This window comes from Talpa europaea (assembly GCF_964194135.1).
Source record: "Talpa europaea genome assembly, chromosome: 12".
Classification (NCBI taxonomy): Eukaryota; Metazoa; Chordata; class Mammalia; order Eulipotyphla; family Talpidae; genus Talpa; species Talpa europaea.
This window is the reverse complement of record NC_140079.1, coordinates 10894376-10906786: the sequence shown is the minus strand read 5'-3', so window position 1 is coordinate 10906786 and position 12411 is coordinate 10894376. Positions and strand designations below refer to the sequence as shown.

Genomic DNA, 12411 nt, shown 5'->3' with positions numbered 1-12411 from the left:
CTGAGGTTTCCTCAGGAGGAAGGAATTGAGGATGGTAGGGTAGAAAACTTGCTCCCCAGTGGAGGCACTTGTGCTAAGCCCACTAAGACTTAAAGCCTAAACTAGCTGGTTTCAAGGCACCTGCAGTATCAGCTTCCCCCAGGAATGTAGTCTTGACTGGTTCCTATGGAATTTCAGCATCATGTCGTGGCTTTCTCCCCAGATCCCGGCCTTTAGATATGAGTCTTTATAAGTAGCTGCCAGAAATCTTCCTGCCTGTTCCAGTTGAAACCTGACAAGATATTTGAAAGGATTTTTTTTAAATAGGCCTATGGTCAAGGACTTCCCCCGAGGTAATGGACTTCCACGTTGCAAAACCAGAAACGCAACTCTTATTCCTGTCAGATATCATAAAAGTCTGACCTTTGGAAATAATTCAACGTTTTCCTGACAAAAAAATTAAAATTCCTATGTGAGACTTAACCATCAAAATGGGAAACTTCAGGCAGAGAAGAAACATAAGGGAAAGAAAGTTCTGTTTAAATCTCATCTCTCTCAGGTACCCTTGTAAGGACAGTCTCCTCAAATAGGAAGCTGAGCCCTCTCACGAGGAAAGCTCCAGCTTTCCAACTACCAGCTGCAAAATTAAAGCCCCGCTATTTTTTTATTGTAAATTAGTGCGTCTAGGCAGCGCTTTCTGCCCACTTGTGTCTATGCAGGAAGTGTCCTATATTTTTCTCTCCCTTTTTATAATGAATCTGCTCTTTTGGAAAAAAATAATAAACTAGTGAGTCTTGACTCACTTTAGTTGACTCACTTTAAAGTAGTTAATTTTCAATGGACAATGAAAGTCAGAAGGTCTTTGTTTACTTCTGTTTGTATGTTTGTCTGTTGTTTGTGTCTGATTATACTTGTTAATGTATTTCTTCCCTCACAAGGTACACAAAAGTTAATTTGCAAATGAGTTTTATTGTATTCATAAGGACTTAAAAACTCAGAAAAAATATAGAAACTAATCCAAATATTTTCCCAGTTAGCATGATCTGGGATCATTTTGGTAAATTAAAGCTAGCTTAAATTAGTTGGGTTAATTTAAAACAGAAGTATCTTTACAGATACTAGTATGAAGTTAGGTATTTTTACCTGAATTTACTAATCAAAATAAGCTCAGGTTATCTAACAAGAAAAATAGCTTCAAATAATGACTGATTTTATTTAACACTTCGTCATGCTTGGGTAAACTAAATAGCAGTAAATGGTTTAGATATAAATAGGGCCAAAATTTCTAGATTAACATTACAGCAACAGTTTTATTAGTCACTCAATTTTTTTGGAAATGTGAAACTTCTGGGTTTTTCTAAGTTAAAGAATGGAAATGCATAAAAAATTTAGATTATTTCCAACAAGATAAAATGCTGAATCATAAATTATGTTATCAGGCAGGGTGAGGGATAAATCTGCCTGCTCTAGATAGGTTCTGTCATCTGCTGCATCAAGACAAAATATACTCTAGTACATGAAACCTTCAGTAGAAAAGAACTTTAATACAACCAGTGTGCAATAAAGAGAAGAGAAAGAATAGAGTTTCCTAATCAAACACCCGAAGTTACCCATCCCCTCATGGGTAAATGCCCAGCCAAACAAGGTTGGCCTGAAGCAGGACCACTGAGCCCCAAAAGCTTGCCACAAGTCTAAGGCAACATCTGGCGGGGACCCAAAGGAAGGGGCAGAAGGGGCCAGGCAAGTAGGAAGGAAAAGAGCAAAACCAAAGTCCAAGTCAAGATAAAGGCTGCCGTGGTCAGCTTCCCCACGGGTCTCTCACCCACGTCTCTTTTGAAGTGTGTCCTTCCATGTCCCCCAAGTCCCTGATACAAGGTCCAAGACCAAGAAGCAAGTGTGGCTTCTTCACATGTCTCTGCTCCATGTGCTTCCTCCTTGCTCTGTCTCTCTCTGCTTCTCCTCAGCCAGGTTTCTCTCCTCTCAGTCTTTTCTAGCTTCCCCGGCCTGCCCAGTTCCATCTTTTCTAGGGTGGGGCAGGGAACCTGGAATCTCCCCTTTCCCTGGGGCTTACCCTGTTACTGATCATAAGTTTACTAGCTTTTGACTTATTACTGAGAAATTTAAGATATTAGGGTCTACTGATTTTGTGCACATTGGGAAATTTAGTGTAAGAAAGAATATACTGCTAGAAAATTATTAAAATTATACTTCTAAAAAATTATAAAGAATGTCCAAAAATATTATGAGTTTGCCAATCGACACACTGTGAGTATGATAATCCACAATTGTTTATTTTATTTCACTAGAAATTAAGGTTTTAGGGTTAAGAAGTGTGATTGACATATGTAATTAAAACTAATAGAAATAATATAAAAAATATTTAAATATAAATAAATTTAGATGTGTGTCTGCAGTTAAGAAAGATGTAAGGAATAGAGAGCTCTTCTGTTGAAGGAAAAGAAAGTAATTTTGTTCTGAACTAAGGCTGGTTACTTACAGGCACAGGACAATATCTGAGTTTAAAGGGGAAGTTATGGAAAGTTTGTGGAAGAAGAATTGCAGAGAAGAAATTTTATGTGTGGTCAAGCTGACAAAAATTGAAGTGAATTTTATTTTATTTTTTAAAAGATTTATTTATTTATTTATACAAGCACTGGGTACAGTCAGAAGTGCAGGAGGGTGAGGGAATTCACAGAGCCAGAGCAGGGAGCAGAGCAGGCAGACCGACGAAATACACTACGGAGGGGAGCAGCGGGCGGCAGGAGAGGCCTGCACACCCTGTGGGACCCTCGCCTGCGGCCGGGGATCGAACTGGTGCTGCAGAGGCCGCGGGCAGCTTCGCAGCCCAGCGCAGCGCTCAACCACTGCGCCACCAGGGAGGCCCTGAAGTGAATTTTGATATCAAAAGTACACTGTTGCAAAATTAGAATTTGGTTTTCTCTCTGCTAAGGACAGTTCCTGGATTATTATCTCTTGATAACAGGTGGTAAAGGGTTTATCCTTACCTTTTAAGGAATCTACCTAGAAAGCAAAGATTTTGTGCTTTGTGTTATCTTTAACATCAAGTCTCTGTTTAAGTGAGTAAACCTACTCTTCTCAATATTATGAGGTAAGTTTATCTCAGAACCACGTAAAGCTTCCTCATCTGCCTTTGAATTCTTTGTCAGTTCAGATAAATGGATAACTAAGCATAGTTTTCAGTGATCTGTCATCCTTTTGACCAACTGATTTAAACTCTTTTTTTTTTAAAGATTTATTTATTTATGCATACAAGAGCTGGGGTACAGGCCAGAGTTGTGAGGGGTGAGAGGATTCACCAAAGACTGAGTGGGGAGCAGAACAGGCAGATTGACTGAAACACACTGCTGAGGGGAGCAGCGGGTGAGACAGGAGAGGTCTGCTGCGCCGCCTTGTGGATCACCTCCCTTGCCGGGGATCATGCTGCAGAGGCTGCGGAGAGCTTCATAGTGCTGAGACTTAACCCCTTGAACCACCAGGGAGGCCCTGACCAGATAATTCTTATCTGCTTGACAACCAAATGTTATAATCAAAACCACACCCCAGACACCCCCCTCTCCCCACGGGGCCTTGGTTCTAATCTTATCAACAAGACATTCCACTGATTAGCTCTGGGGTCCCTTGTCATACATAGGTCCTCTTCACCCCCAGGCATTCCTGGTCACACCTCCTGATGCATATCCTTCCCAGGGTGATCAAGCTTTCTGCTTTTGATTGATTTGATAAGCACCTTTGTAAGGTTTCCATGCTATGACTGATTGACCCTGATTGACCGGGCAGTTCTGACCTTTGTATAGGATTGCAGAACTACAGGTAACAAAGAATGGTGGCCGAACAGTCTGCTTAAGTCTAGCAAGCCCACGTTTCACTCTGATACTTTTTGTTAATGATGATGTACGTGCGTTTCATCTTAGCATTTCATGGACAGGACTCTGATGAGGATTCCAGAATACAGGTTTCTGATACTGTTAAGACCATAAAACTGAACTGGATTTAAATAGATCTTTTCTCTTAAGCAATCAATGAATCACAGCATACCTTATAAACAAAGAGGAAACATTCACCTTTTCTCTGTTCTTAATCCCTCCAGAATTTTTGAGATTTAATACATGTTTACTGGAATAATAGTCTCAATGGTAGTTAGACAAAGAGTTGGTTAGATTATCAAAGTGAAGATTCAAACTTGGGAAATACTTGGAAGGATTTTGAGAACTTTTCTAACAATCACAAATTCTAATTCAGTTCACCTAGGCAGGAAGAGTGCATCGGTGAGACGTGATTACCCTTAGGAGATTCTAAGTTGTTTTGACCTAAATAGGCTCCTGCAATCTATGAGCAAAGAAAGGCAAGGCTGGAATTTAATCTCCTTTGTAAAGAATGCACTGTGGAAATGCAGCCTGGCCGCTCACTGCTGTGGGCCTCCCTGGCAATGAGTGGTGTGGGAAGGCTGCATCTGCTGCAGCGTGGCTGTTCAAGTCCATGCAGATGGCCTTGCTCTCCTGTCTGCTAGAGCAGAGAGGAGCCATTTCCAAAGCATTGTATGGCAAGGTGACTTAAGTATCATTACCTTCGTGGCAATAAAACTCTGCTCTCTATGAATAAATGTTACAGGTAAAATCTGAGCAGCAATGCAGATTTAAAAGAATCCATAAGATTAATTTTGCTGTACTTTCGCAAGTAACCGGTTAAGTGTATTGAAACTAGATTTATTTTGCCAACAAATGAAGACTACCTTGACGATCTCCGATAGAAACGGGGATCATTGTAGAGAGAAAAATTATGCTTGTACCTTTATAGATAGTAGAGCCTCATTCTGTTTTCTCAGAGATGCTGTGTGCCTGTAAGCTGGACCAGATCCCAGATTCTTCTAGCTTCCTGAAATATTTGGCTATGACTTTCTTTCTTTAAAAAAAAAAAAAAAAAAAAAAAAAACTCATTCACTGCTTGGTTCTGATTTCTGTTTTTTTTTTTTTAAGATTTATTTACTTATACATACAAGAGCTGGGGTACAGGCTAGAGATGCAGGGGGTAAGAAGATTCACCAGAGACAAAGCAGGGAGCAGAACAGGCAGACTGAGTGAAATACACTGCTGAGGGGAGCAGCAGGAGAGACAGGAGAGGTCTGCTGTGCCTTGTGAGTTGCTCCCTGGCCAACCGGGTATTGAACTCGTGCTGCAGTGGCTGTGGATTGCTTCATAGTGTGGTGCTTTACCGCTTGCACCACCAGGGAGGCCGGGCTATGACTTGCTAATGATTCTAATGTTTCCAGTTTTCTCCCACACTTTTGAATGGGACTCATAAGAATAAAGATCAGAGAACAAAGATGGTCCCTAAAATCCTTGGAAAGGACTATACCAGGACCTCTCCCACTGTGCAAATAACAGCAGGCCATAATGGGCTGTGGAGCTAGGGGTGCCTTGGGGTGGGTGTGGTATGAGGATGTGTATCTAGGAGGTATGATCCTGTGCCTCTGAATCATTGAATGTTGTAAATCAGTGTTACCTCAATAAAAAAAAAAATTTCAAAATTAAATGAAATAAATAAAAGCAAATAGCCAACTTAGGGATTTGAACCCGGGACCCCACAAACTCTAGAAACCTCATGCCAGCTGGAAATTTTAATTCAATTGCCTAGAAAGAGCCCTCCTAGACGCAAAGGACATCATATACACATATATATACATATTTACATCATTTTTCATTTTTGTACAATGTATGCATTTTCACCTCAGCTATAGTCCCCATGAAATTCCCACCACCCATCCACCCGCGATCCATCACCATGGCCCCCTGTGCTCTTCCCACCCTTGAGCAAACGCCATCTTGAGGAAGACAACTCTCCCAAGATGCCACAACAAGACTGGAGATGGTCCCTCCCTTTCTTCTACTCTTTCCTTCTTTTATTTTGGTAGCAGACTGAAAAGATAAAACCATCCTCCATGCCTCCATGCCCTCCATGCCACTGCTGCAGGGGGAACTTTTCAGAATGTTGGCTTGTGATCAAAAGCTCTGCTCTGTCCGCAATGTTGGAGACTCCTGGTCCTTCCCTGAATTTACACTGTCCAGTTAGAAAAGAGCTACCAGGAGGCATTCAGGATCCAGGATTCAGCTCCTCTGACGGTTCCTGTTTCCCTGGTTAGAGGAGAATATTCAAAGGAATCTACGATCAGAAATCTCTCCTAACTCTTGATGATATTGCAGATTCTTTTGCCGGGATAGTAACTGTTCAAAACTATAGTTTAAGTAACAAAGAATCTTTGACTCCCTGGCTAAGTTGTTCTTGATGATAAGATAGCCCCCCATTATCTTCTAGCAGAGCAAGAAGGGTGACCTTGGGCAATCGCGGCTTCCTCCTGGTCCACACTACCAAGCTCTACCCCAGGGTCTTGAAACCTCCATCTGCTCCAGCATGGAGGACACGACGGCACAGCCCTCCGTGATGGTGGCGAATGGACAGACAAATTTCCCCGTCAGGAGGCAGTCAGTGCAGGGAGACAGTCCTGAGGGCTGCCGCTGTGGCGGCCAGGCGGACGGTCGGGTGCTGTGTCCAGCGCCACCTGCTGTGCCTGGATGAGCAGTCCCGGGGCCTCGAAACTGGAAACTCGGTTATGGAAGTCACCGAACTAGCTGCTTGACTGAGGGTGATTCCTCAGGGGGGCTTTTCTCTGGCCTCTTAGATTTTGTTGCCTTTGATGTGGTTTATGGAGTGCAGGGCCCTTGGGTTCTCTCCGGGAAAGGTGTCACCAGAGCTCCCCTCTCAGCGGCACGCGGCGAGTTTCCAGGGAGAGTTTCTCCACGAGACAGAGACATTAGTTATATTTAAAGAGCAGGTTTATTAGAGAAAGGGACAGAAGAGTAAAAGACACTTGCATAGACACACGCGGGCAGGAGGAGCTGCTGGAGAGGGTCAGGCTTGCTGAGAGAGGCCTGCATGGTTGCAGGTGGGCGGCCTTGAGGAGAGCGGTCTCCGCTGAGGGAGGTCAGTGAGGAGCAGTCCCAGCAGGTACAGGTCACAGGCAGGCAGGAAGCTGCTGCCCTGCAGAGGGATGGAGGGTTGGTGAAAGAAGCACCTGCATAGTCACAGGTGGGCAGACGGACTACTGCCCTGTGCCAGTGTGGAGACTGCACTGATACAGTCTTTTTCTCTTTGGGAGGGGTCAGTCCTTTGTGGAGTGGCCTAGTTGCTGCTGATTTTGGATAACTATGAGGATCCAAAAGGGACCAGAGATTCCAGGACGGGCCCGATCTCTATATCTTTACCCTCAGGTCTGTGCTCCGGACACTCCCCGCAGCATCTGCTACCTGCTTGGGCCTTATGCCTTGTGATAAGGCGCTGGCGCCTAAGGATCTTGATTTCTACAGCTGGGTTAATGGTCACGTTAATCCCCTCCACCCCCACCTCCTTGTGTGAGTCAGGTTTTAGTCTCATGATGCCTCCTTTAGGTTTCCTATTCTTTCCCCCATCACCTTGGGTCTTGGCGACCATGGCTCCGCAGTGCACGCCAAACGTTGGACAGCATCCTGCTTCTCGTGATCGGAGTAATAACCCTGGTGTCTCTCAAGAGTTTTAAATGTGTGTTTGCGACCATTCACCACCAAGCAAATGATCCCCTTTGACGTACATACATGGGCACATGCATGCTGTGCATGGACACACACAACTTACACACATACGCCTGTGTCTACTTACACCTGTGTGCATGCACATTCATATACCACGCACAAGCATGCACACCACCACGTGCACTCATTCACACACCAGATACACACATGAACACAACCTACAGCATACAAGCACACGAACACAACCCGCAGGCACCCACACGTGTATTGCACAATCCGTGTATGTGTGTGTGAACCTGCTGATATCCACGCGCACATGCACACAGCACACACGTGCAGTGCATAAACACAGACCTGAGCACACACTCACACACACATCACTCTTTCACTCCACTCTTGCATTTCCCATGGCTCTTCCCACCATCTAAAACACTACACAGCAATATTATCTCCTTATTTATTAGGTTCCTGCTAGAATAGGAGCTCCATAGGTCAGGCACTTTTGAATCTCTTCTTCACGACTGTGACCCCCAAACCTAGAACAATGCCTGACATCATTAAATTCTGGCAGCCCTGTGAATGAAGTGGTCAGAGCGAAAGCTGGGGCCTCCCCTGTCCCCAACCCTACCTGCGTCATGTCTTCAGATGTCTCTGGAAATTGTGAGCTCATGAGTGAGAGTGAATTGGCCGGGGAGCGGGGGTTGGGGTGGAGCATAGGGGGACAGGAAGATGAGGGCAAGTGGGGAAAGGGGAGGGGCTGGACCGAACCACAGCTCAAAAGGCAGCCTAGGGCCACGCTCCCCCACCAGTCTGCAGCAGTGCCTGCAAAGCCGAAGAGTGTTGGGCAATCGCAGTTTCCTTCTGACCCGTGGGACCCAGCTGAGCCAACCCAGCCCAGGCATCTTAGAATCCCCACCTGCTCCAGCATGGAGGAGACTGTGGTCCAGCCCTCGGTGTTTGTGGTGGATGGACAGACCAACATCCCCTTCACGAGGCTGGGGCCCAGAAAAGGGAAACAGAGCTGCAGTGCTGCCCAGCTGAGCCTGGGCCTCCTGCTGCTGCTACTGCTGGCCGGGATGGCCGTCCAGGGCTGGTTTCTGATGCAGCTACACGTGCGCGTGGGCGAGATGACCAGGCCCCTGCCGGTGAGTGGGGCCAGGGATTGTGGTGGATGTGCGTCCTGTTGCATGTGTCTGTGTGTGCACCCATGGAGGATGCTAAAGGACTAAAAGCAGTCCAGGGCAAGTTAAATCACCTCTTTGAACCTCAGCTTCCTCATCTGTAAAATGGGTATGAAAATAAGAGTACTCTGTCATGGGGAAATGTGCTGGTGTGGTGAGCTGCTGTGGTGACATGACATGCGCTGGTGTGGTGCTGGTGTGTGCTGGTGTGGTGAGCATGTGCTGGTGTGGCCCTGGCAAGCTTTTCTCTTTTTCACTAAGATGTAATTGACACAAAAGTTCACGTATGTGTAGGTGTACAACATACTAATTCAATACACTTATGTTGCAATGTGATTGACATTGACTAACACCTCTGTGAAATGGTCTCATCATTGATTCTAGTGGTGGGAGCAATTAAAATCTAGTCTCTTGGCAAGTTTAATGTTCGTAATACTGTTCCGCAGTCTGTAATCACCAGCCTAGCATTCCATCGTAGGATTGCTGATCATCATTAGCCACAGCCTGATCATTCTTATTGAGGTTTTCAGTAATCCACTCAGACTGGACGAACCTCTGTCTGTCAGCTTCTAGTCAGCCGACACACGTGTCTGCTACCTGTCTGATGCTCCGTGTACCCCACGCCGCGACCTTGCAATCCTGGCCGTCTGTGTCCTCTGTCTCATGTCCTTTCTCCTTCTGTCTGGATCTGGTGGCTTCATCTTGTGTCCACGTGCTCTGTCCCTGCACACGTGCTCACACACACCCACGTCCTCCTGTGTCCACAGCCCCAGTGTCTTGGTGCCTGGGTCTCTGGGCCAACATGGAGTCACACATCACACACACACATATCTGGACTCGCACATATCTGGTCATTGTGTCACTTCAGTGTCTGGGGCTGTGCTGTGTCACTGGCCCCTCCGCCTTCTGGCTTCTGTGTCCATGTGTCCTGGTATCTGTAATGGTGCTTACGTAACAAACCCTCATGGTGCGCGTACCGTGTGCCAGGCCCTAGAATATGCTTTACACATAGGAATACACTAAATACTCTTTAGATGACCATTCACGGGGGGCCGGGGGGGGGGGCACTGAGACACCAGGTGGTGACAAGGCTTCTGGGCGCGGGCTGGTGGGAGGCTGGGCCCTGGGTCTCTGTCTTGGGTGATGCTATGTCTGGTCTCATGTCTTGGTCACGAGTGACGCAGAATTCCTCACTCTGGGCTCCTCTACATTTTCAGGATGGAGAGCTGGGACCCCAGAAGCAGCTGACACATGGTGAGTGGGCGTCCTGCTGCCCAGGGAGGGGACGGACGGCTCCCACGCGGCCCTTGCCACCGCGGTGCATTGCCCAATGCGATTTGCACAACTAACCCAAGCCCCACAGGTGCCCCTCCCCCCGGCCTGAGAAGCAGAAGTTTGGGTCACTCCGGAAAGGGTGGGGATGACGCCAGGGGGTGGACTTCATGACCCCTTGGGAGGCTGACCCTTCCCTCCCCGCTGCCATGCCCCCTCACCGCTGATCCTCTCTCCCCAGACCAGACTTATCTGCAGAACAAACCAGCGGCACATTTGACAGGTGAGGGGAACCTGGGTCCTGGCATGGGGTGGGAGTCAGGGCGTCTCGGGGAGACCAGATGGAGACCCCAACATGTCAGAATATTTGCTCGTTTACCCAATGCTTATTTAGATTTGCCCTGGGCACGACCCCTGGACCTGTGTATCTCTAATTGTATTTATTGACTAAACCTTACAGACGCTGTCCCTCAGACGCTGCAGTACACTCTCTATCTGTTAATTCATCAAATCCTAAGCCCATTCTAGCCGCACCTCCATTTTGAGGTCAGAGGCACACAGGGGTTAGAGGCTGCTGTCCCGGGGGTGCTCTGCTGCGGCTCCTTGCTCCTGTTACCACCAGCTTTTGCTGCTCTGGGCAAGTCACTTATTTGCTCCGTGCCTCTGTTTCCCCACATGCAGAGTGAGGACAGTGGGAACTAATACAGACAATGCCTACAAAGCCCTCAAGCAGCCTGGCACAGAGGCAGGGACTCAGAGAGTCTGTTTTAGGGTCACACAGCCAGCATGGAACATGTGCTGACCAGCCCCTCTGTCTCCCTCCCTAGGAGCCAACTTAAGCACAGAGGGCCCGGTGCTGTGGGAGACGCAGCGGGGACTGGCCTTCTTGAAGGACTTCAGCTACCGCAATGGCTCCCTGGTGGTGCAGCACGCCGGCTACTACTACATCTACTCCAAGGTGCAGATGGCCGACAATAACTGCCCAAATCATGCCCTGTCCATCACCCATGCCCTCCACTTGCGCACACCCCGCTACCCTGAGGAGCTGGAGCTGCTGGTCAACGTGCAGTCTCACTGTCGGACAGCCAAGCCCCACACCTGGTGGCACAGCAGCAACCTGGGCGGCGTGGTGTACTTGGAGGCTGGAGATGAGCTGCTTGTCCACATGAAGGCCAACAGGGTGATCGGGCTGAGAGACAGCTCCCGGTCCTACTTCGGGGCTTTCATGCTGTGAGGACGGCACAATGGCCGATGGACTAGGGGTCTGAGAACTTGCAGGGGCAACCTCCGGATTGTGCCCCAGGGAGCCCCAAACTCAGCATGCATTTAGCGGGCACCACCTCTGGAAGGCTGAAGACTACAGACTCTGGCACAGACAACACTCAAGACAAAGCCTGGAGACTTGGGGATCTTCAGGCTTCCTAAGCAGGGGTAATACTGATCTGCCTGGCATTTAGGGAGAAGGGGTGAGAGCTGGGTATTTATACTTGATTCAGAGGAATATGAGACTTGGGGGCTCATGATTTGGCTTGGCTGAGAACTGTGATATTACCACCCTCATCACTCCCACAAGTGTGGGCTGTCGGAGGGGGTGGTTGGGGACATTTATCATCAGAATTCATCCATGTGAAAAGCCCAGGCTCACCCACAGTCAGAGTCACACATTCAACCCCACCCTCAGCCTGGCCACAGAAAGTTACACTCAGACCCAGCCACAGGGTTGTGCTGAGAAAAGAGTACTACTCACTCTCCTGGGAAGGGAGCAGTTTGGTAATGTTTGCCTATCTCCAGGCAAACATCCATCATGGCAGGTTTCTGGCTACCAAGATAGCACCAGCTGTATCCCTGCATTGTGAAGCACACTCGGCCCTTACCAGGACACCACTGCGTGTGCAGTCCAGAGCCTGGCACACAGTAGGTGCTTGAGAAATGTTGGGGGTGGGCAAAAGATGGGGTAAAGGAAGACAAGAAGGCAGGAAGGAAGGAGAGAGAGAGAGAGAGCGCAAAAAGAAAATACAGTCACACCAAAGCGTCTGTTACAGCTCCATGATCACAGACTCACACACATCAGATGTTCACACAATCACACTGTCATAGGCAGCTTTGCAAACACTCGATCACAAATGCTGCATCACACCCAAATCACCATTACAACCACAATCACCCACACGGGTTGTACAGTCCCTCTCAGTGTGACATGGGGGACATACATTTATCCTATAAGACTTACATGGGCCGTGTCTCATTCGGCCACATCACACACACACACCATCACATCACACCCACCCGGCCTGTCAGTGCCGCAATTTTCTCCTCTGCAAAAGGCAAGGTGATGACAGTCCACACCTGCTTGGTTTGTGGAAAGGATTTAATCAGATCAGTCATGGATAGAAGCTGTG

General features: G+C 47.5%; 1 protein-coding gene across 1 annotated transcript; it reads left to right on the top strand.

Moving 5' to 3' along the window:
- Positions 1 to 8485: 8485 nt before the first annotated feature.
- Positions 8486 to 11246, top strand: TNFSF14 (TNF superfamily member 14; the record flags this gene model as incomplete). Its single annotated transcript, XM_084249808.1, has 3 exons — positions 8486 to 8704; positions 9958 to 9994; positions 10840 to 11246. 3 exons carry the CDS (start codon positions 8486 to 8488, stop codon positions 11244 to 11246), a joined length of 663 nt encoding a protein of 220 aa, XP_084105934.1.
- Between the last annotated feature and the right edge of the window lie 1165 nt (positions 11247 to 12411).